Source organism: Castanea sativa, chromosome 3 (assembly GCF_040712315.1).
Source record: "Castanea sativa cultivar Marrone di Chiusa Pesio chromosome 3, ASM4071231v1".
NCBI classification, from domain to species: domain Eukaryota; kingdom Viridiplantae; phylum Streptophyta; class Magnoliopsida; order Fagales; family Fagaceae; genus Castanea; species Castanea sativa.
The window spans coordinates 41,362,318-41,384,856 of record NC_134015.1 but is presented as its reverse complement, the minus strand read 5'-3'; the positions used below and the strand labels follow the sequence as shown (position 1 = coordinate 41,384,856).

Sequence of the window (22,539 nt, the reverse complement as noted above, 5' to 3'; positions counted from 1 at the left end):
GGCGACTGGCGATGGCGCGATCGGCGAAGGCGCGATCATCGAAGGCGCGATCGTCGAAGGCGCGATCGGCGAAGGCGCGATCGTCGAAGGCGCGATCGTCGAAGGCGCGATCGGCGAAGGCGCGATCGGCGAAGGCGCGATCGGCGAAGGCAAAGGCGTGATCGACGAAGGCGAAGGCGCGAATCAGATCGGCGATGGCGAAGGCGTGATCTCGCCGGTGCTGGGGTGTGACGAGACCGGTGCGATCTGGGGTTGGAGCCAGTGGTGGGGTGCGACTCGCCGGTGCTTGGCGCGATCTCTCTCTCTCTCTCTCTCTCTCTCTCTCTCTCTGCAAGTCTGTGAGCCCGGAAATCATTTGAAGTGAAAATAAGAACGGAAATGGTTTTACAGGGTTTTGGGGCATGATTTACAGTCAACGGAAATCATTTTCCGTTTGACTGAATTTTCCAAGACAACCAAACATGCCCAGTGGTGTAAAATTTTTTCCGGAAACTGTTTACTGCCGAAACAAACGCAGCCTTAGTCACTTGTAGTGCTGGTCATTTATTTATGGGTAAATTACAATATACTCAATTGTGGCTTAGTTAAAATTTAAGTTTTCTATCTTCAGTTTGAAATTTGATATTTAGGGTCCGTTTGGATAGAACTTATTACTGAAAACTGAAAACTAAAAATACTGTAGCAAAATAATTTTTAAATGAGTAAAAAATACTGTTCATGCCAAAGTTACTGTTCATTGGCCTAAAATCACTGTTCATGGCCAATGAACAATAACAAACACGCGTAAAAAAAAAAACTGGACGTGGATGCAGAAAAGTGCTATCCAAACGCCCTCTTAATCTGCCTGAAGTTAGCTCAGTTAAATTTCTATAACTTACCTCTGTTAAAAACAAAACTAAATATGTAATTGCTCTACTTTTATGCCTCTTTCCTCCAAAATACATAAAAATACAGTATCAAATAAGATTAAAAAAAAACTATCCATCGGAACACTTGCATCATGAAAATTCAAACCACAAGTTGACAATTTAAATTTCAACCAAACTACAGATGAGTAAGTTGTAATTTGCCCTTTATTTATTCACTTGCTCATACATCGAGATCGAGAGGCTAATTAAATTTATGTGCAACCCAGCTGAAGTTTGATTTTATTTTTGTTGTTTTTATTTTTATTTTTAAAACCTTGAAATTTTAATTTAATTAGTTAGCACTTGATAGGTAGCAAAGGTTAAATATCTACACTTGTTTCTCAAAAAAAAAAAAAAATCTTTGCATATCTCAAATTAATTAAAATAAATAATTTTAGTTCAAAATAAAGGTTAAAAACAGTCTAAAGTATTAATGGTCCAACCTAAAATCATAACCCTTGACCTCAGTGCATCATAAACCATATATAATTGCTACTTCATATTTAAAACTAAATCAAATTTACTAGCTATAAATCTACGTTACAAACCAAATCAAAGCAATTATTCAATACCATAAAACATCTAAAACAACAAATTAAACAAAGAATGCAGAGGTACGAGGGGTGTGCAGCCAACCTGCCAACCCGTCAAAACCGACCCGACCCAACCCACCAGGTTTGGTCGATTTTTAGGGCTTGGTAGGTTGGGTTGAGTTACAAAAAAAATTTTGATAGCGGGTCAGGTTAGGTTTAGGTCATAAAATTTTAAACCCGCCAAACCCAACCTGACCCACCCATATATTTAATATATATATATATATATATTTAAAATATATTATATAATTAATAAATTATTAAAAATAACTAGCTCTTTCTATCCTATATAAAAGTCAATTAGTTTACACAAACCCTAGTAAATTACTCCTGTTATTTAGTTTTTAGTGTTGTTTGCCTTTAAGAAGTTACATTGATACTAATCTTTGGGTTTCTAAAATATGTTTATATTTATATTTATATTTATATTTTTTTCTACTCAATTTAATAATAATAATAATAATTTGTCCAACCCATGGCTTCAAAACAACCCAACCCGACCCATGTGGGTTGAGCTGGACTTATGTGATGGGTTGGGTTGGGTTGAATTTTTTTTAACAAACCATTTTTTTTAACCCACCATGGTGAGTTGGATAAAAAAATCTTTTTAACCCGACCCATGCACACCCCTAAGTGCGATATGGTTGGAGCCATGCCAGATGATCCCGATTGAGCTTTTGAGTATGTTAGCAACTAACCACACCAATTTTAGCATGTCTAATTCTATATGCAACAGCAAAAGCAAATATTAAAAAATTTATTGAATTGCCGTCGTGTACACAAAATGGAATTCCAAGTATAACTTGGAGTCTTTTATAATTTAAGTTGGCAAGAATCTTAAATCCTTATAGTACTTGATCAAATGTTTATACTTTATAATTAAAAAAAAATTATAATAAGGTATAAATTTGTGAAGCTTGCAAAATTTATGTGTCAAAATTTTAAAATGTCAACAAAAAGTCAAAGCTTTTGACTTTTTACAGTAAAAGCGCTGCCGTAGGCAACCTAAGCAGCAATTTTAGAAACTACCAAGAAAAAATATCAATACAACCGTGTTTTCTTTTGTAGTGTATAGGATCCGCTTAATGGGTGGCCTTATGATATTTGTTATTGAATTATTTTAAGAAAATTTTGATACCATTTTAATATAAAATATAAAAAGATGTCAAAAAACTAGTTTTTTTTTTTTTAATAAAAAGTTTTTAAAAATATCATCTAAACCAAAACCCTTAACTTTTCCCTTATATATATGTTATTTTCACCCCAAATAGATAAAGTATGGAAAACTTGTTTAGTTGTCATTCATGTAGGCAAAAAGAAGTTTGCTACCCACCTCTAATTTATGTAATGGTCCTATCAAAAAAAAAAAATTATGTAATGGATACAAGTTCAACATAATGTTGTGTACAGCCGATCAATCAGTATCCTTTTCTGATGTAAGAGGCACCAAATTCATTTAAGATTTTGTTTTTAAATTTGAAATTATTTTTGAATTTGAATTTTGGAATTTAGTTTTTAATGTTGAGATTTTAAGGGATCGATTTGATCAAGCATTTTCCATATTAATGTAATTCTTAAACCCATTAAAGTAGTGTTCTTGTAATTGTGAAATCAGAGAATTTTGAATAAGAATTTGTAATGAGTTGAGAATATGTCTTGTCCTTTGTTCTCTATGTTTTCAAGCAGATTCTAGGTGGTGAAGCCTAGGATTTGTTTTGTTGATCTTTATCTTTCTCTTTTATCTTTATTTTTCTATCCATGTTCTGCATCATTTTCTCTCTTTGTAAATATTGTTAATTTCTGGAAGAAGTAATATCAAATATATGCAGAAAATCTAATGGAAGCCGTCATCCCCAAGAAAAACATTTCATCCTGCAATTAAAATTTTCACAATGCAAGGGGAGTATTATAAGTTATAACACAGGAAAAAACAAGAAGATGAAGTATTTTCCAACTCCTCACATGATTGTGAAAACAAAGCTCACTATTTACAGGCTACTTTGCTCCTTTCCAAAAAGAGCTGTTCTTGTCACAAGTTTGATTCCCCTCACCCATAACTCAGCCATTTCAACCCCACCATCACATACAAAATGCACCACCTTATTTTTTGTAGTCACCACATGGAACATTCCTGGTTCATCAACATCAAACTTCCTCCGACGATTCCTACGAAATGTTGCATTGGGCCCAACCTCAGCACTTTTACAAATCACATTTTTCTTACTTGATTTCCCCCACCGTAAAATCCCAACATTCCCTACCATGCTCAATAATTTACCATGAGGAGCTCCTTTACCAGACCTTGTGTGCTTCTTTACACGAGCACCACCTAGTACTATGGTTTGAGCAAGCTCATCAAATATCACACGCTCTGCATCATTTCCAAAACCATTTTTCCTTGCTAGCAAGAGTGCAGTCTCATGTCTCTCATTCTCAATGTCACATCTTGCTCCACATGAGATCAAAAGTTCACACAACTTACCATGGCCTCCTTTCGCTGATAACATCAGTGGGGTATATCCATCATCGTCTAAGGCATTAACATCATATCCCCTACTTGTTAATTTACAAACAAAACTGATGTCTCCACGGCGAGCAACGAAATGTAGAGCATAAAATCCACCAGAACCATCATATCCTCTATCTAGTGCATATTCAATCATCAACTTTGCAAAGGATTCACTGTTTTGTTGTACTTCAAATAGGTTCATTGCTGTCTCACCATATCTATTACGCAGTTTTATGTTAGCCCCAGCATAAACAAGCAACTGGAAGGCCTCAACATGACCATTTTTTGCAGCCACCATGGCAGCTGAGAATCCATTTGCATCTTGCACATCTAGATCAATGTCTGTTTTCTTGATGAGTTTCTTCAAAGCTTCGATATCATTAGCTTGAATTACAAACATTAGAGGGGAGAATACTGAGGCATTGCTTGACTGAACAACCTTATCAGCTTGAATTATATCTACTACTACTTGCTGGAAGCCAAGAGTCCAGTGAGTTGTGTAAGCAATTGAGCTTGCACATTGACCAACTGTGTTGACCAAACCAAAATCAGCACCCGCTGATGCCAAAATTTTTAGGCACTCTTCATGCTTACGTCTAGCACATATCATTAATGCAGTTTCCCCAGATTCAGTTTGAGAGTTAAGATTGCAGCCAGCACTTATCAAACATTGAAGAATTTTAGCATACCCAAGCCTTGCTGCCAAATGAATGGCGTATAACTTGGTTTTAGAAGTTGTCATTGGAAATTCTACATCTGCACCATAACGTAACAGGATATTGACTGCTCTTGCATTGTTACATAGAATGGCATGGTGGATGAGAGCCCTCCCACAGTGAGGGGTGTTGGTTGAGAGATGTTGGAGGAGTATATGCAAGATTTCACCGCTGGCTTCAAAGTACTCCACAGCACACCAGGTGACAGGGTAAGGCTCAGCTAGTCCTGCACCCACCCTGAATTCTTCTCCTGTGTCCATATCCCATGACCAAGCACCTACTTTCACATTGATGTCTGTCCTGACGCCCACCTGTTTTCCAGTGACAAAGAAGGTGAATACCATGGTATATTGAAGTTACATATTCTTTGCAATAAAAATGCTTTCATAAGCAAACAGTCCAACTGGTACGCTAGATGTCAATTTCCAACTACCAATGTTAAACACCAGTTACTCCAAGCATATCCATACTTCACATGTTACACTATGCACAAAGAGGCCCACCTGCAACAGCAATCTGACAACAGAAATTTGCCGGCTAAGAATGGCAGCAACAAGTGCATTGCAGTCAACATTGGTGTGCAGAAATGGCTTGGAAGATTGAAGCAGCACCCTATCAGTTGCATTGGCGTCCAATCCACACTGAGAAGAATAAAAAAAAAAGCATTTTCAATTTCTCAAAAGACAATGCTTTACTTTGTGACAAAATTAGGATATTTTTGTGGAGGAATGAGTTGTACAGAAATTCCAGATTTTAGTTATCCAATCTCTCTCAAAAAATAAAATAAAATTGTGAATCTACTATCTACCTTCACAAATCAATAACACCCAAAGTTTTCCTATTCCTAGCCTATCTATATATATATAAACTGCATTCATGGACTAATTGGATTTAGTTCTGCATGAGACAGCAATCAAAACTCAGTTTTGGTCCCTAAATTCAAGATAAATTTACGTTAAGAAAGTTGGTCAGTTTACTTTGAGTAGTTTCATACAATAAAAGGGGCTCACAAAGCTCATTTCATCATCTTAATATTAGTCACAACTCACAATCACTACATTTCCTACAGCTAATCAATTAGAAACTAACCAGGTACAACAGTTTATTTACTAAATCTTCACATTCTTTATCTCAACTCTCAAAGCATAAATGAATTACCTTGATGAGTGCATCAACAACATCGACAAATCCTCTACAGCACGCAGAGACAAGGGCGTGCACAGCAACTTGAGGGCGGACCATATTAGAGTCCATAAGCAGCTCAACTGGCCTAGCCAGCCCCACGTAGCTTGCCTCCAACAATGCCTCCTCGCATGCCTGCTGAGATGCCCCTGCATTGATAAGCACTTCCAGCACCTCCAGATAACCCTCCCTCACTGCTGCTGTTGTCGCATAGCCCCGGAACAGTTTCTGGTTCACATTAGCTCCCTCACTCTGTCAAAGAACGCAGACACAAGCCATATTGCATTACTGCCACTATTAGTCCATTTCTATCACTCAATTAATATCAACAACACCAACAACAATCTCTCTAGTGTCTATTTTATGTTTTGTCAAAATTAATCCTATCATACTGTGACTTCCCAATTTGATTGATTGTGTGTGAGTGTGTGATGAGTCCCACGTTGGGCATATACTGGGTTGAACTGAGCTTTATTAACAACTACAAGAAACCTCAATTATGATTAGTTCTTTTGAGGTATGAGTAATGCTACAAACTCACTTAATATCTTTTTATTAGAGGTGAATTTTGACAAATCTACCATTGAATTACATATTCTTCTTATATCCTCCATATTTGTAAAATTTCAAGAAAATTAAAAATCAATAGCTATGTCATCAATACATTTTTAAATTGTAAGTTTTTGTAATTTAAAATTATGCATAAAATATAAGTTTAAAGATTATATAGTAAATAATATCCGATTGACATAAAATTTGACATATGTATTAAGAGCATAAAGAACATGCAATTCAACGATTAGATTTTTAAAATATGCAGTAATATTTATTTTATTGAGTGAATTTGTAGCCTAAGGCTACAATCAATTTTGTAGATAAACTTTGTCCTTTGGAAAATGTATCACTAATATCACATTTTTACCTACAATAAAATACTTACAATAACTATTTGGAAAATGCTAAAGCCATATTAGCAGTTTGTAAAAATGTTTTAAAATAGTTTGTATTTGTAGCATTACTCTTTGAGGTATAGTGCATGTGTGGCTAGCACGTGTTCTCATTAAAAAAAAAAAAAAAAGAAGAAGAAGGAAATCCCATCAATGAGAATCAAATAGTAATTACCAAGACCCGCCCCTGGTCCTTTTGTATTGTAAAGTGAGGTTCTAAAAATAGATAAAGTTTTGAGGTGTTAAAAACTAAATTTTTTAGCATCATTACTATAAATGCTCTAACTTCAAAAAAAATCCTAGCATTAAAAAAAACCTTATTATTATTATTATTATTATCATCATTATTATGATCATCAAGAGGATTCAGAAAGTTAGTTATGATTTCAAAAAATGTCAAAAATACCCCTAATTTAATTAGATAATTCTTATTCTTAAAAAAATAAAAATTAGGGTTAAAATTGTAAGTCAAAAAAAAAAAACTACAAGAGTAACTTTTTTCCAAAAATTAGCACACACTCTCTATTTAAATATATCTCACGTAAGCACACACTAAGCCCAATTGTTTGCTTCATTTGAAATCTTAAATTTTAGTTTCTTAAAAATCTCTTCATGTATAAACTCACTAATAATAGATAAATTCAAATTGAAAAATTACATTAAAAAAAAAAAAGCCTCATCACACATGTCGAGAGTGCGTGTGATAAGACTAGTTATTATTATTATTATTATTATTTGTCTTTGTTGATAGATGATTGCATTTTAATGTATTAAAAAACAATGATTTTGTGTATATATAATTTGTTAATGCTATTTTTTTTAACACTACATGAATGCCTATTTGATTTTTTTTTTTTTTTATACTTATACTATAGCCCCTTCTAACTTAAAATACTAGGTCCATCCCGTAATTACTAATTATTTCTTACCTAGGCATAACTCCACCTTATCATCAAATTTAAAATTTTATAACCTCTTAACACATGTAAAAAGTCTAATAATAATAATAATAATAATAATAAATTCCTAATAAAGTTAATAGGAGCAGTAGCAAAATCCTATTGCTTTAACTGTCAGCATAAAGCAGGAGCGAGTGACATTTTTTTTTTTTTTTTTTAGGGTAGAAAAGGTAATGCATTAAGAACTAAGAACAAACAACAGAATTCGGCCTAAGCCTACACATCACATATGTATGTTTGTATAAGTGATGTGTATAATAATTTCTAAATAAGTTTATTATCAAAAAAAAAATTCTAATTAAAGAACGAGATGTAAGAAAATCTGTGCTACAAAAATATAAATAAAGCAAAAGTAAGAAAATGGCTATATTTATATAAACGTGACGTGATCTTATTCTCCACTGTAGCCTCTACACTTGCACAAAAGATCCGATAAGAATCACCAGATGTCACGTAATCTCTCGTGTCAGTTTTTTTTTTTTTGAGAATCATGTCAGTTACAACTTACAACTCACCTCACTAATGCCCTTCCATAAGTATCAGTGTATTCAAATTTTCAAATGAGCAATGCCAACAAACTATTTTACCAACTATTAACGTAGAAATTTTTTTATTATTTTCATTTGACCAACCATTAACCAATAACACCACATTTTATTTACTAATAAAGTAATAATCAACTATTATATTAATTGTATATATTGTAAAATAATTTTAAAAAAATGTTATACCTACAATATTTTTGCAATATATTCATAACAAACTCTAAATGACAGATTGTTATGAATGTTACTAGCGGAACAAGAAAATAATTTTAGTAATAGATTTAAATTAGAACTAATAAGAATTTATAATTCATAATTTGTTGCGAAAATATTGTGAATTTAACGCTTCTCAATCATTTATGGCTTTTAGTAATTTCCTTTTCAAAATCTTTCAAGTATCTGCAAATGATTGTAAAGATTATCATTGAAAAAATCGAATTATCAGTTTTCCATTTTTAATAATAAATCAAATAAAACACCCACGTAACAATCTAACCAAGTCACAAACTAATTTTGCTTTAAAAAAATAAAATAAAATAAAAATTAAGAAAACATGGTAAGGATGCATTACCAATAGCTTTCTGACAAGTGTCAAATTTCCAGAATGAGCAGCGAGGAACAGAGCGGTAACCTCAGTCTTGAACTCCTCGTACTGAACGCAGACCTCGTGAGCCGATTCCTCGTGCAACACAATCTCTGTCTTCTTCGCCTTCAGGCTCACAGTTCCGATGAAATTCACGTCCACGCAAGGGTTGGCGATGCACTCATAAACCAACTTCGAATCGTCGTTGTGCGCAGCGTCGACTAAGCGTTGCGAAACCTCATGAGCCTCGTTATCGTAATCAACAGGGAAAGCTAGTTTTGCGGTGCCGGAGTTTACGGACACAGTCATTATTTCCCGTTTGACTTCGAAAACGTTTTGACGTACGTAGGTAGGTATTGGCAGCGGGAGTAGTGGCAGTCTCAATCTGTTTCTCTCAGCGAAAGGCTATTTGTCTCTGTCAAATTTAGTGCGTTAGGCGCGAGAGAGAAGTTTTTTTTTTTTTTTTTATGAACGGCCAAAGAAGTCAATAAAGAGGGAGGGAAAGAGAGAAAGTTTTTATTATAGGGCGGGGGTGTGGTCCAATGACTCCAATCTTCGTCAATTTTAACTTTTGACATTGTTGTAACTAGCCTTATAAGTGGGTGCAGCTACCTTCCAACCTTTGATCCAAGAGAAAAGTTTTTAAGAGAAAAAAAAAAAAAGTTTCAAATTTTGACCAATGACATTTACTCATTGTTATAACTTTTTATTATCAAATCAAGATATTAGTTGATTTTTGGTATAAGTGGTAATTAAACCACATATCTCTTATTTAACAATAAAAAAACTTTATTAGTTAAGTTAATTAGAACTTACTAGAGAAATGCTACATAAACCAAAAAATTGACAATATTTTTTACGACATTTGATGTGGCAAACTTGCACCGTTCTCATTTATATTTATTATTAATATCATTTTTTACCTACTATTAGCAATTTATCATATCAACAAGTGTCAATTTTTTTTTTTTGGGTATCTATAGACTTTCTCACTATCCTCTTCTTCTTCTTTTTTCTTTTTTCTTTTTTTTTTTTGCGAATTATACATCCCTTCTTTAAAGTTTAAATTTAAAATGCAAATTTACTTCTTACCATAATTTATAAATATATATATATATATATACACATATATTCCAAATATAAGAAAAGTGTTAAAGTTCTTATCAATTTTATTATAAACGACATATAAACAATTAGATAAAATAATAAATGTGACAACAATCACATCAATAACATAAGAAATACAATTTTAGCTATGTTTTATTCTGTAATTAAAATTTAGTATAAATTGGTGGGTTCCAGTTAGCTCAACTGGTAAATTTTTTTATAATTGAATAAGATATCTGAAGTTCAATATCTGCCTACATCAAAACCGATTGGTATCTTGTTGTGATCATAAAGAGCACAATTCATAGGTTGAAACTCTATTTTTTTTTAAACGAAAAAAGTTAGTACAAATTGTCAAATTCATAAAGCTTATACAATAAATTTATATAATAGCTATACGTTCGCTCCAAATATGAACTTATCCAAACCCGGAGGGCCGGAGTGTCATTGAAAAAATATCATAAATTCTTGACAAGAAGAGTTATATCTTTCATTCATTTTTCTTTTTAGAAAACTTTCATTCCTTTTTTCTAATTGTTCTTTCCACGTAACAAAGAAGAGAGTACAATATGATTTCTTAATTTTTTCCCCTATTGTCTCTGACCAAAAGTGTATTAGTGAACCAATGATTTTTTTTTTTCTAAAAAAAATCATGCTCTTATGGCAAGTCCCTTTTAACTTTTGGTGCACAATCAGGGTAAGAACATTATTCTTCTAAATAAAAAAGGGTAAGAACATTATTGGGCGCTTTATCTAGATCAACAAATGAATAAAGAAGTTGCCTTGGGTTTTTTTCCCCTTCCAATTGTGTCGGTATGGTTCATTATATATTAGGAAATCTACCTCTATTAGCTTAATTTAAAATGCCATCCTATAGTGGGTTCCAGTTAGCTCAGCTAGTAAAGTCTCTGATGATTGTATAAGAGATCTGGGGTTCAATCCCCACCTACACCAAAAACTGATTGGTGTCTTGGTCTGATAATAAAAGGCAATTATCATAAGCGGACGCCATAGGTTGAAATTCTCTAAAAAAAATGTCATCCTATATAAGGACCAATTAGAATAACTTCTTGCAATCCGTCATGAACTTTGATATATGATACATTAATATTAAATAAGATTTAGGCATAATATGTAAGGGAATAAGCAAGTTCTAGTTAGTTCAACTGGTATAGTCTTCTCTGGTTGAATAAGAGATCTGTGGTTCAATCCATGCTTACACAATTAGCGTTTTGGTTTGATAACAAAGAATTATTATCAGGAGCAAACGACATAGATTGAAACCCTTTAAATAAAAAAAGTTTAGGCAAGGACTATGGAACCCGTCTTTAACTAGAACTCAAGCTCCTTCTTATGATCAATAGTGGACCAGTTTTCTTCTTATTTATTTTTATTATTATAACAACTACTGCATGCTTTAACATTACAATCAGCAATTGGCTGCTCTTGTTTGCAAAATAATATATCTCTTGAGGGACGCTTGCATCATGTGTATATTTCTACTTAGGTGCGGCCGGATTTGGCCTGCATTTAATTTTAACTCATAGAACAGTACAAACTACAAAGTAATTTTATGTTGTAACCACACAGAGTCAGAACAACAAATTTAATTTACCCAAAAGAGAGAAAAAGAACAACAAATTTATATGAGAACATATTCCTAAGACTAATGTCTAACGTGGCCTGTCAGCTAATTCTAGATAAACCCGCCACTTGGAGCCTGCCATTTGTCCACTTCTACGTAGGTTTTTTGTTTTGAGCTTCCAGGTTTCAGATTTTAAAGGCCATTTTGGTAGTTGATTCCAAACATTGTTGTTTAAAATGATATGAAAATTGTAATTTAAAAAATGTTGTTGAAACACATGTTGCTAGAGCATTTTAATATTAATTAATTAAAATGAATAAAGAGAGACTATTTTAATCTCACATTGAAAAAGAGAGAAACTATTTTATTCTTTTTAATCTCACATTGAAAAAAAAAAAAACTATTTTATTCTTTTTAATTATAGTAATTAATGGGCTAATATAAATTGAATCAGATATTGTGCTAAATATGTGCGTAAGGGGGAGGTGAAGGGTGGATGTATCAAAAATGGAAATGAATCAGCCTCTTGGACCTGTACAAAATAAATTATTTTTTTATTTTTTATTTGAGGAGAGAGAAGAAATCCAGATTATATTGTTGCCCTTCTCTTCTCATCAGTGTTCCTTCTTTTTCCCTTCTCTTCCTTGAGAGCAGAAAATCAAACCCACGCCATCGCAGTCCTCATCTCCATCGACGCAACAGAAGATCCATGGCTGGGCTTCACATTCCTCGAATCTCATCTCCACTATCAACACTCCAAGTACCAACAACAAATCAAGATTTTCTCGCCACCGAAGCCAATGGAAGAAGGTGTTACTTCAACACTGACAACCCATAGGCCTGTTGCAAATCCAGGTTCGAATCTCACTTTCACCTTGGTTGTTAATGGGTTTTTGTATAAAGATTGTTGTGTTCCTTCTTCATACACTTAATTGAAAGGCTATGACAATTTAGTGAGAGGGGTTTTGTGAGAGAGTTTGCACGAAACGATAGAAATTTTCAATCCTTTCGTGCCTCTCATCTCTAGTGTTCATTTGCACATAGAACTTTAGTTCTCAACCCCAATATTACTTGGGGAGAAAAATACTGTAATAAAAGGTCTACTATGTCTCGTTTTTTTTTTTCTCAACTCCAATATTCCTTTAATTCACTGATCTTAAGATTTAACTTTCTTTTGTAGTTTAGAGGAGACTGCATATTTTTTTAATTGCAGATTAATAATATTGTCAGGCAATGATGTAATAAATTTATTTGTTTTGGTAAATTTCAGTGCCAATAAGAAATCTATCTTAGGTTGCTATAAATGACGAATATTCCAAACATTACACTTTGTTTGAACCAAACAATGCGTAGTTTAGTTGTCGTATTGAGTAATTGGGCCTGTAATCTTTACTATAGAGTTTGATTTCTTTAAAATACTATATGATATACTCCTGGGAATGTGAGGCCCTCTGCATACCAATTGCTGAAAGCATATTTGGAGGAATCAAATTGTGGAATTTCTTCATGCCTTGAAAAAGAGCTTATTTCAGTTTTAGGATCTCCATCTTCTCTCAACCATGCCTTCAAACTGTTGGGCAATTCTTCTTAAGGCATTTTGTATTTGGTTATCACTGATCCAAATTGCAATGACTGTAATGTCTTCATCACATAATTTTGTCTGTTGCTTATCACTTTTATGTTGAAGTTAGATTGTATCTAAATGGTGAAGATAATACCTCTTGAATGCTCTGTTACTGTGCAATTTTGACCAATTATCTTCAGAAGCAAATACTCTCAATGCTGCTTCTATGCAATTAAAGAATGGTGTTTTTGCCCTCTTAAGCTTAGTAAAAATGTCGTCTGCTCATGTGCTAGTGCATATCATAGATGTCTGAATATGTACTCAGTTTTCATTGGCAAGACTTGAATTCCTTTTATTTTTTTGGTAACATGAAGTAATGATTTACTTCACTTGGCAATGTGCCCTTGGAAGAAGTAATGAAGTTTCGTGAACACTAGCAAACTGTTTAAGGAGGGTGCAGTCCTATTTTAATTGGTTACCACTATATATGATTGTAAACATTCTTGCCTTGTATATGATTGTGCCTTTAATATAATTGTTGAGATATTAGTGGCTTCTTTTTGCAGATGCCGGAAGCAATGCATACTGATATGGACAACGAGCTTCGGTTCCAAGATTTGAATTGTTTGTGTGGCTTGAGAGCAAGCATGAGGATTTCAAATAAACGAAATGAGAACCGATACAGACTTTTCCAATGTTGCCCAAGGGATGAATGTGGGTTTTTTCAATGGTTGTTTTCCCTTAAAGATGCCATTGTCATATGCGGAGGACTTCTAGCAACTACAAGTAGAGCTGTGTGTATTGCGAGAGGAATTGAGGGTCATGCATGACAAGGTCCAACCCATTGTTGAGACAAAAAGAATGGTAAAGATTATGTTCATTGGATGGTGACTACTATGCACCACTCTTGCACTACTGCTCACTAAGACAACGGTGTAAATGAAATTGTTATGATGACTACTTAGTTTTTGGTGTGTAACCATATTAATTTATTATGTACTAGGGACTCCTCATGAAGCTGACATAGATAAATAGGACCATTTTGCTGATGCGTTGTATAATATTTTTGGACAATCTTGACTCTTGATTTTGCTAGTGCTAGGTATATGTATGGGGATGAAGTGCATCCATCTTAGTAAAAGTCTATGGGGATGAACTGTAAAATTTCCACTTATTTTTGCATTAATCTCTTTCCTATTGTTATGGGATAAGCTTTTACACTATACATACAATAGTTCTCTTTGTTGAACTTTTTTTTTTTTCTGATTCAAGAATTTTAGTTCAAATTAATGATAGTTCACATTATTGTAGGACCATTTCAAGACGTAATTGTAAAGTACTTTGTAATCATGCTAATGGCTAGGAGGGATTAGATGATCAAATACTCCATAAATATAATAATAATAATAATAATAATCACGATAGCATTCCAATTTATTTTGTTATACTCATTTACCATTTCAAGATGTAATTGTAAAGTATTTTGTAATAATGCTAACGACTAGCAGGTTCTTTATTTTAGAAAAAAAAAAAGAACAAAACATTAAAAACTAACTTTATTGAAACCCATTGTGGTGAATAATTTAGTAAAAAAAAAAACATAGATCTGATACCATTAATAATTATTAATCCATTGATCAATTAAGTTGGGATCAACTAGAAAAAAGTCAACCAAGAAGATTTCCATTAACTATTGGACAGCAGCATGCTTCTTAATCAAATATGCACACGAACCTGTTCTCGACATAGTAGAAAGCATGGTATGATTTCAACTATTTGAATTTATAAAATTGTTTCCTTTCCTGCAACAATGATCAATTATAGCAAGATTATTATGTCCTCATAGTTGGTACTCATATGGTCAATGGTTATAGATCTATAATGATTTAATTGTGGCCCATGCATGCAAACAAAGAAATACACATTCAAAGGTAACTCTTTCACTTATCAAAACGATGGCTTTTGTGTTGCTCATAAGGAGTTTGTCATACTCTTACAAATAGTTGTCTCATCCTTTTAGTTTTAACTTCCATAACACAGAACAATCAAATAGTTAGACCCACATCCTTATAAAGTATGGCACCCTCACAAAGTATGCCACCTGTCAGTACTACAAACTAGAAGTGTAACAATTTCAACAACATTTACAGGGTCATGTTATTCACAAATACATCCTCCCAAAAACCTCAACCATAGTTGGTTGTGTAATCTACCCACATAGCAGTAGTTATCGCATTACAATACTCAGTCATGACTTGTTGTGCTCCAGGATTAAAAGCTTCTTCATTGCCCCCACTGCCTACTCGTGCTAGGGGTGTGCAAAAAACCGTGGAACCGAAAAAACCGATTGAAACCGACCGAACCGAGACAAAAATTTCGGTTCGGTTTCGGTTTTGTATTATAAAAAACCGAAATATTCGGTTCGGTTGTCGCTGTCAAATTTTTGTACACCGAACCGACCGAACCGAACCGAAACATTATTATATATTATTATATTAAATATATAATATAATATATATTTAAATAAGTGGCATACTTTGGCCCAATTTTATTCACAATTGGGCCAATGGTGATTCAAAGTTTAAATAGACTCACTGTAGGCCTTGAGTCTTGACTGATCCGGCCCTTCTTTTTGTTGTTGTTGTTTGTTTGAATCAGTTTGATAAGTGATCCGGCCTAATGGCTATAATTAAAATAAAATCTATGAAATTAATTACCTATAATTAAACTAAGTAAATATTTAAGATCCGAATTAAACTAAAACTAATTACACTATATAATGTAAAGATGGAAACCCTACCCTACATACCCCACATTTTCACCTCACACTTTCCACTCTCTCCTCTTCAGACTTAGCCGCCGCTCTCCATCTCCATTTCTTCACAGTTCACACTTTCCAGTTTCCAGTTTCCACTCTCTCTCTCTCTCTCACACACTGACTAACACTCACTCACGCACCGACGCAGTGACTGACTCTCAGTCTCACTCTCGATCGAGCCATGACTCGGCCGGCTAAAAGGGTGAGTACCAGAAAGACTCGACTCGGGTTGACTCGCGGCGATGTTCACGGACCAGTTCCACCGCTCCTCGCTTAATCGTCGTCGTTCCCATTAGACCGCCTCCACGCCGACAGATCGCCTCCATTCAGCCTTCGAAACAGACGGCCTCCATTCAGCGTCCACGCCCACAGATGGCCTCCATTCAGCCTCCATCTCACGGTGAGCCATAGGTTCTCCATATTTGGTTCGATTGAATGGATCGACTGGGATTCCCAATCTTAATGCAATTTTTGTTGGGGGCTTTGGAAAAAAATAAAGGAATATTTGGTGTCCAAAAATTGGTTTTTTATTTTTATTTTTATCAAAGTGTCCTAAAATTGGTTGTCATCAAAAACTGGTTGTTGTAATATTTTTATAAAAAAATTTATTTTAATTATTTAAAATTATTTATTTAAAATTAATTATTTTAATTTAATTAAAATTATTTAATTAAAATTATTTATTTATTTAAAATTAAAATTATTTATTAAAATTATTTAAAATTTATTCTAGAAAAATGAAACCGCATATTGCATGTGATTATTTTATTTGACAAACTAAACATGCATGTCAACTAACAAAATTATATGGTAAGATTATGTGATAATTTATGAAAAACATGAATGATAATAATTATTAATGCAAATGGAATATAATTTCAAATGGTAAAATCTATATTTTGAAATTTTATGGTGTACAATTCAAACGTTCCCAAAATTTAACCCTAATTTATTATTTAAAAGTATTTTGTCGATGCATTTTTTTTAAAAAATTTTAGATTTTACAATCTCTAAAAATTGTTTTTAGAAAATATTTTTGGGTGTATTTACTTTTGAATGTTTGACATCTGTTTAGTCTTTATACTTTCAAAATTATTTAAAAATAATGTCTTTAACATCATATTATGACAAATTTAAATAGAACCTCTAATATGTCAATACTCATCAAGCCAGTTTACAAGTCCTTTTTTCCTCTAAATATTTTAGATAAATTAATTGATTAATCGGTTAATATGAAAATTGATAATAAAAGATCAAGTTTCTCAATTAGTACATGACCTATTACTAATGGAATACAACTGCGAGACATTACCCAGAGTGTGAGCTAACTTTAACACATGGGTTATTGATTTTTTCAAAACCCTAACTTTAGTTTATAATTAAAGTTAGCTGATTGCCTTTTTTTTTATATATATAACGTTAGCTGCTTTTTTATTTATTTATTGTTGATATATTTTTGTTTATTGTTGTTGACATGCTGTGAATCCGTGACTATGATGTTGAGTTGTTATTTTCTAATTGATGTTACAGATTTGAAAATCAATTACCCCATGTGCTTAATTGTGATGTTGTTGCATTTGTTAATAGTTGACTGTCATGTTGGGGTATTTGTTTATTATTGCCTTGACGTTGATGTGTTTATTATTATCTTATTGATGAGTTTATTGTCGGCTTGTTGCTGTATACTAGATTCCTTTTCCTTCTTTTTTTTGGTTGCTGACTTTTATTGTGTTATTGTTTTATTGTTATTGGGGTTTAATTTTTAATTTTTAATTTTTACTTTTTATAGTTGCTGACTTATTGTGTTTTATTTTTTATTGTAGATGAATGAGACAACGGAAACCCCAGAGGGTCAAGACCTTGAAGCGGGTCAAGACACAACCAATGTGCATAAAGACAAAGGCAAACCCCCACTCCCACCAAATGCAGGTAATACTGGTAAAAAAAGATCTTTTGTTTGGGGTCATTTCACTATTATTGAAGGGGGGGATAAACCTAGGGCAGCTTGTAACTACTGTGGCACAACCTATGCTTGTGACACTAAGCAAAATGACACTACAACCATGAGAACTCACATACAATCACTATGTTTGAAATATCCTTATAGGGAAGAAAAAAAAACCAATCAACCCTAGCATTCAAACCTAAAGAAGAAGGAGAAAGTAGTGGTAAACTAATGCCATGGGTGTTTAATTTTGAGGAATGTAAGATAGCATTGGCAGAAATGATTATTCTAGATGAGCTGTCTTTTAGGTTTGTGGAGGGTTATGGTTTTAAGAGGTTTATGTCTAAAACCCAACCTAGGTTCAATCCAATCCCTAGCCGCACAACAATTGCCAAAACTTGCTTTAGGGTTTTTTTAGATGAGAAACAAAAGTTGAAAGAAGCCCTAAAAGAGCAGCGGGTCTGCCTTACCATAGATACATGGACATCCGTTCAAAATTTGAACTACATGTGTCTCACTGCCCATTTTATAGATAGTGATTGGAAAATACACAAGAGAATTCTTAGTTTTTGTTTAGTGGAAAATCACAAGGGTGAAACACTTGGGAAGGCAGTTGAGATGTGTTTACTTGATTGAGGGATAGACAAGCTTTTAACTATTACAGTTGATAATGCTGCTTCTAATAGTGGGCTGATTTCTTTTATGCAAAAAAAGACTAAGCATAGGAAGGCAACAATTTTAGGGCATAAATACTTGCATGTGAGGTGTAGTGCTCATATCTTGAACTTAATTGTTCGTGAAGGGTTAGTTGAAATGGATGAGACAATAGTGAAGGTGAGAAAATCTGTGTGATATGTGAGATCGTCTCCACAAAGACAAAACACATTTAATTTTTGTGCGGAGAAGGAGAAAGTTGAGTTTAAAGGCCAGTTATGCTTAGATGTGCCCACTAGGTGGAACTACACCTATATTATGTTGGAGAAGGCTGAGAAGTATCAAAAAGCTTTTGAGAGATTGGAGGAAGAAGATCCAAATTATCTTATGACAATTAGAGAGGAGGAAAAGGAAGATGGAAGTGATATAGATGAGGTTGCTTAGGGAATGGGTGATGTGGATTGGGAAAAGATTAGGATCTTTTCTAAATTTCTTAAAATTTTTTATGATGCAACCTTGCGGTTTTCGGGTGCTAATTATGTCACTAGTAATTCTTTCTTTTTGGAGCTCATGTCAATTCATGACACAATTGATTTGGAGTATGAAAAAGATAGTTATCTGTTGAAAAAAATGGCTGGTTACATGAAGACCAAATTTGAAAAGTATTGGGGGAACTTTGATAATATGAATCACTTGTTGTATGTAAGGCTAGTTCTTGATCCTCGATACAAGATGAGGTATCTTGAGTACTGTTTTGGTACTTTGTATGAGAACCAAAAGGCTGTTGATATGGCAAAAAGAATAAAGGCTGTTTTGGTGGATTTATATAATGCTTATGCTCAAAATCAAGTGGGGAGTAGTAGTGCAAGTGCTGCTGCACAAGCCCAAGGCCAAAAACCAAGTGGATCAATGGAGGGAGATGATTCTAGTGTGGTTGATGCGAAGGCAATGAGGATGATGGGATTTAAGGAGCACTTGAAGGGTATTGATTCTTCAAATATCAAATCAGAGGTTGATAAATACTTGTTAGAGAGTTGTGAAGATGTCTTTGATGATAATTTTGATATTTTGGCTTGGTGGAAGGTTAATTCTCCACGATACCGTGTGCTTTCAAGAGTTGCACAACATATTCTTGCAATTCCGGTATCCACTGTGGCCTCAGAATCTGCCTTTAGTACGGCTGGTCATGTCCTTGATCCCTTCCGGAGTTCATTGTCTCCACTTATGGTGGAAACCCTCATTTGTGGTCAAAATTGGCTCCGTCCTTCATCGGCTCCAATTTGCCTTCGTGCTGCCATGGATGATGTTGAGGAGTTTGAAAAGCTTGATAGAGGTATGATTATTATTTGTTATATTAAAAAAATTTTATTTCTATTTCTTTATTTATTAAAAAAAATTCTGCATGACTATTATTATTTAAAAAAACTGCATGTCTTGGATTCTTGGCATATATATTGTTTTATTGTACAAGTGACTTATATTTTTTTCATTTTTTGTTTGTAGAACTTGTGAATGATGCTGCTACATCAGAATTAGGCATGTCCACACCAACACCTATTAACGTTGATGGTTGAAGATTGCTCTTTGGAAGGGTGGTATAATGGTATATGATGATATTTACACTTTTTGCTATTAGACACTAGTAGATAGTGGCCTACGTATAGATATATAGATATGGGCTTTTATTTTGTGCTTTGACAGTGCCCTATACATAGAAAATATAAGATATTAGTCAATAGGCAATGACATATGGCCAATTTGTTTTGAATCTTTGGCCAAATATTAAATATGGATAGAATATGTTGACATTGACATATGGCCAATTTATTTTGAGTCTTTGGCTATAATGCTATTATGTAAGTATTGACACATGGACGAGTTAGTTTATTTTGTAAGTATTGAAATCAGCACCAGTAATTTTGGTGTTATGTAAGTATTTTGGTGTTATTTTGTTATAATGTTATTATGTAAGTATTGAAATCTGCACTAGTTATTTTATTGTGACTTGTACAGTTTATTTTTTAATCTTGTTTGTATTTGATGGGTGCCTACTGCCTATAAAAAGCTACAGATTTGAGGCTTTGAGCACTAGAGCAATTTTTTGCTCTAGATTATTTCTAGATTTGTGAATCTGTTTTGTAATGTTGTACTTGTGAAATTGCTCTAGATTATTTTTGGATTTGTGAATTTGTGTTGTCAGGTTGTGCTTGTGCAATTGTATAGTTGACAGGTTTTATCATGTTGACAGGTTATTTTTTGATTTTTGAATATGTGATGTGTATTTTAATTAGTATAATAGAAGCTCTAAAGCAGGTTATGAATTTATTACAGGTTGTGATTTATGAATCTGCTATATGTGTTTGTATTTTTGGATTTATGAATCTGTGACAGGTTGAGGTTGTGCTTCTTTTGTTTTTTGATGAATCTGTGTAAAATACAAAGCAGGTTGAGGTTGAGATTTTGTTTTTTTGTTTTTTGATGAATCTGTGTAAAATACAAAGCAGGTTGAGGTTGAGGTTGTGATTTTTTTTGTTTTTTGATGAATCTGTGTAAAATACAAAGCAGGTTGTAAAAAGGCCCAAAAATGGCCAAAATAGAAAAGGCCCAAATCTGGGCTGAAAGTGCCAAAACAGAAAACTAAAAAATGCCTAAAGATGGCCATGGGCCAAAACAGACAAGGCCCGAATTTGGGCCACAATTGGTTCCTAAAATAAGCCCAAAACATGTTTCTAAAATAGGCTTAATTAGAGCATAAAAGGGCCATAAAACAAATGGCTTGAATACTGATTTTTTTTAAGAAGCCCAAATAGAATTAAAAAAAAAAACCCAAGAGGCCCAAACTCTAGGCCCAGGCCCAATACCGAACACTCACCGAAAAACCGACCGAAACAAAAACGAATCGAAACCGACGGTGTCTCAACTATTTCGGTCAGTTTCGGTTGACAATATTGAAAACCGAAAATTTCGGTTTCGGTTGGTCAGTTAAAAAAAAATCGACCGAAACCGAACCGAAACACCCCTAACTCGTGCATCTCACGCTATGCTTGCATCACTGTTATGCACATTTGTACCTTCCCACACATGAAACATTTCATTCGCCCGTTTATACACGCACATAAAGTTGTGCAGTGCATAACAAGCAGTCACAATCAGCCGTTGTCTAGACTGTGAGAAGGAGTGCATTTCATCCAAGATCGGGAACCTTGCCTTCAACACGCCAAAGCATCGTTAATCACCATTTGCAATGACAAATGCCTATAATTGAACAAATCCTGTGGGGTTGTAGCCTACCTGTTTGCACCATGATACTCCTAGGCCTGGTATCATACAGACTTATGTGAGGGGAGGAAGGCAATGCCTATTGCATACCCCGAATCAATAAGATAGTACGAGCATGCAATAAAAGTGATTACTTTCTCAATTTTACTTTCTAAATGACATATTTGATTGGTGCATATTAATCAATAATGCATTGTGACACAAACCTGCAATAGAAGACTTTGACTATATTATTACAAAGTGGCATAAAGTAATTGCATTGGGATCAAAAATAAAGTTGCAGTTAGTGGCTAGCAAAATCAAGTTGTTTTGTTTAGTGGAAGAGAAGATAACACCACGTACTTGATAAGATAAATCCTAGCAGATAACAATCCTAAACTCACTTACAGATAACCAATGACTTCTTTTTAAATAAATAATAACAGCATTACACTTTTAAATCCTTGATCTCACCTAGAGACGTATGGCTCCCACTTTTTCCATTAGGTTCATCTGTCAATCAATAAATATATAGTAGTAAACAAGAAAAGTTAGTGGGTACTTCGAATGAGCAATATAAAGTTGAGACTAGGTCTGTCCAACGATGTATTTGCTTATCATTTTTTTTTTTTTTTGATAAACTTCAAATTTCATTCAAAAGGAAAG

The 22,539-nt window shown here is 33.7% G+C and overlaps 1 protein-coding gene across 1 annotated transcript; it reads right to left on the bottom strand.

The window, feature by feature from the left end:
* Window positions 1-3,357: 3,357 nt before the first annotated feature.
* On the bottom strand, window positions 3,358-9,328 carry LOC142629533 (uncharacterized). The gene is made up of 4 exons (XM_075803540.1): window positions 8,931-9,328; window positions 5,885-6,160; window positions 5,230-5,367; window positions 3,358-5,037 (listed from the first exon to the last, which is right to left on the bottom strand). The coding sequence occupies exons 1-4, from the start codon at window positions 9,249-9,251 to the stop codon at window positions 3,490-3,492; spliced, it is 2,283 nt and encodes a 760-aa protein (XP_075659655.1). The 5' UTR covers window positions 9,252-9,328; the 3' UTR covers window positions 3,358-3,489.
* Window positions 9,329-22,539: the final 13,211 nt, after the last annotated feature.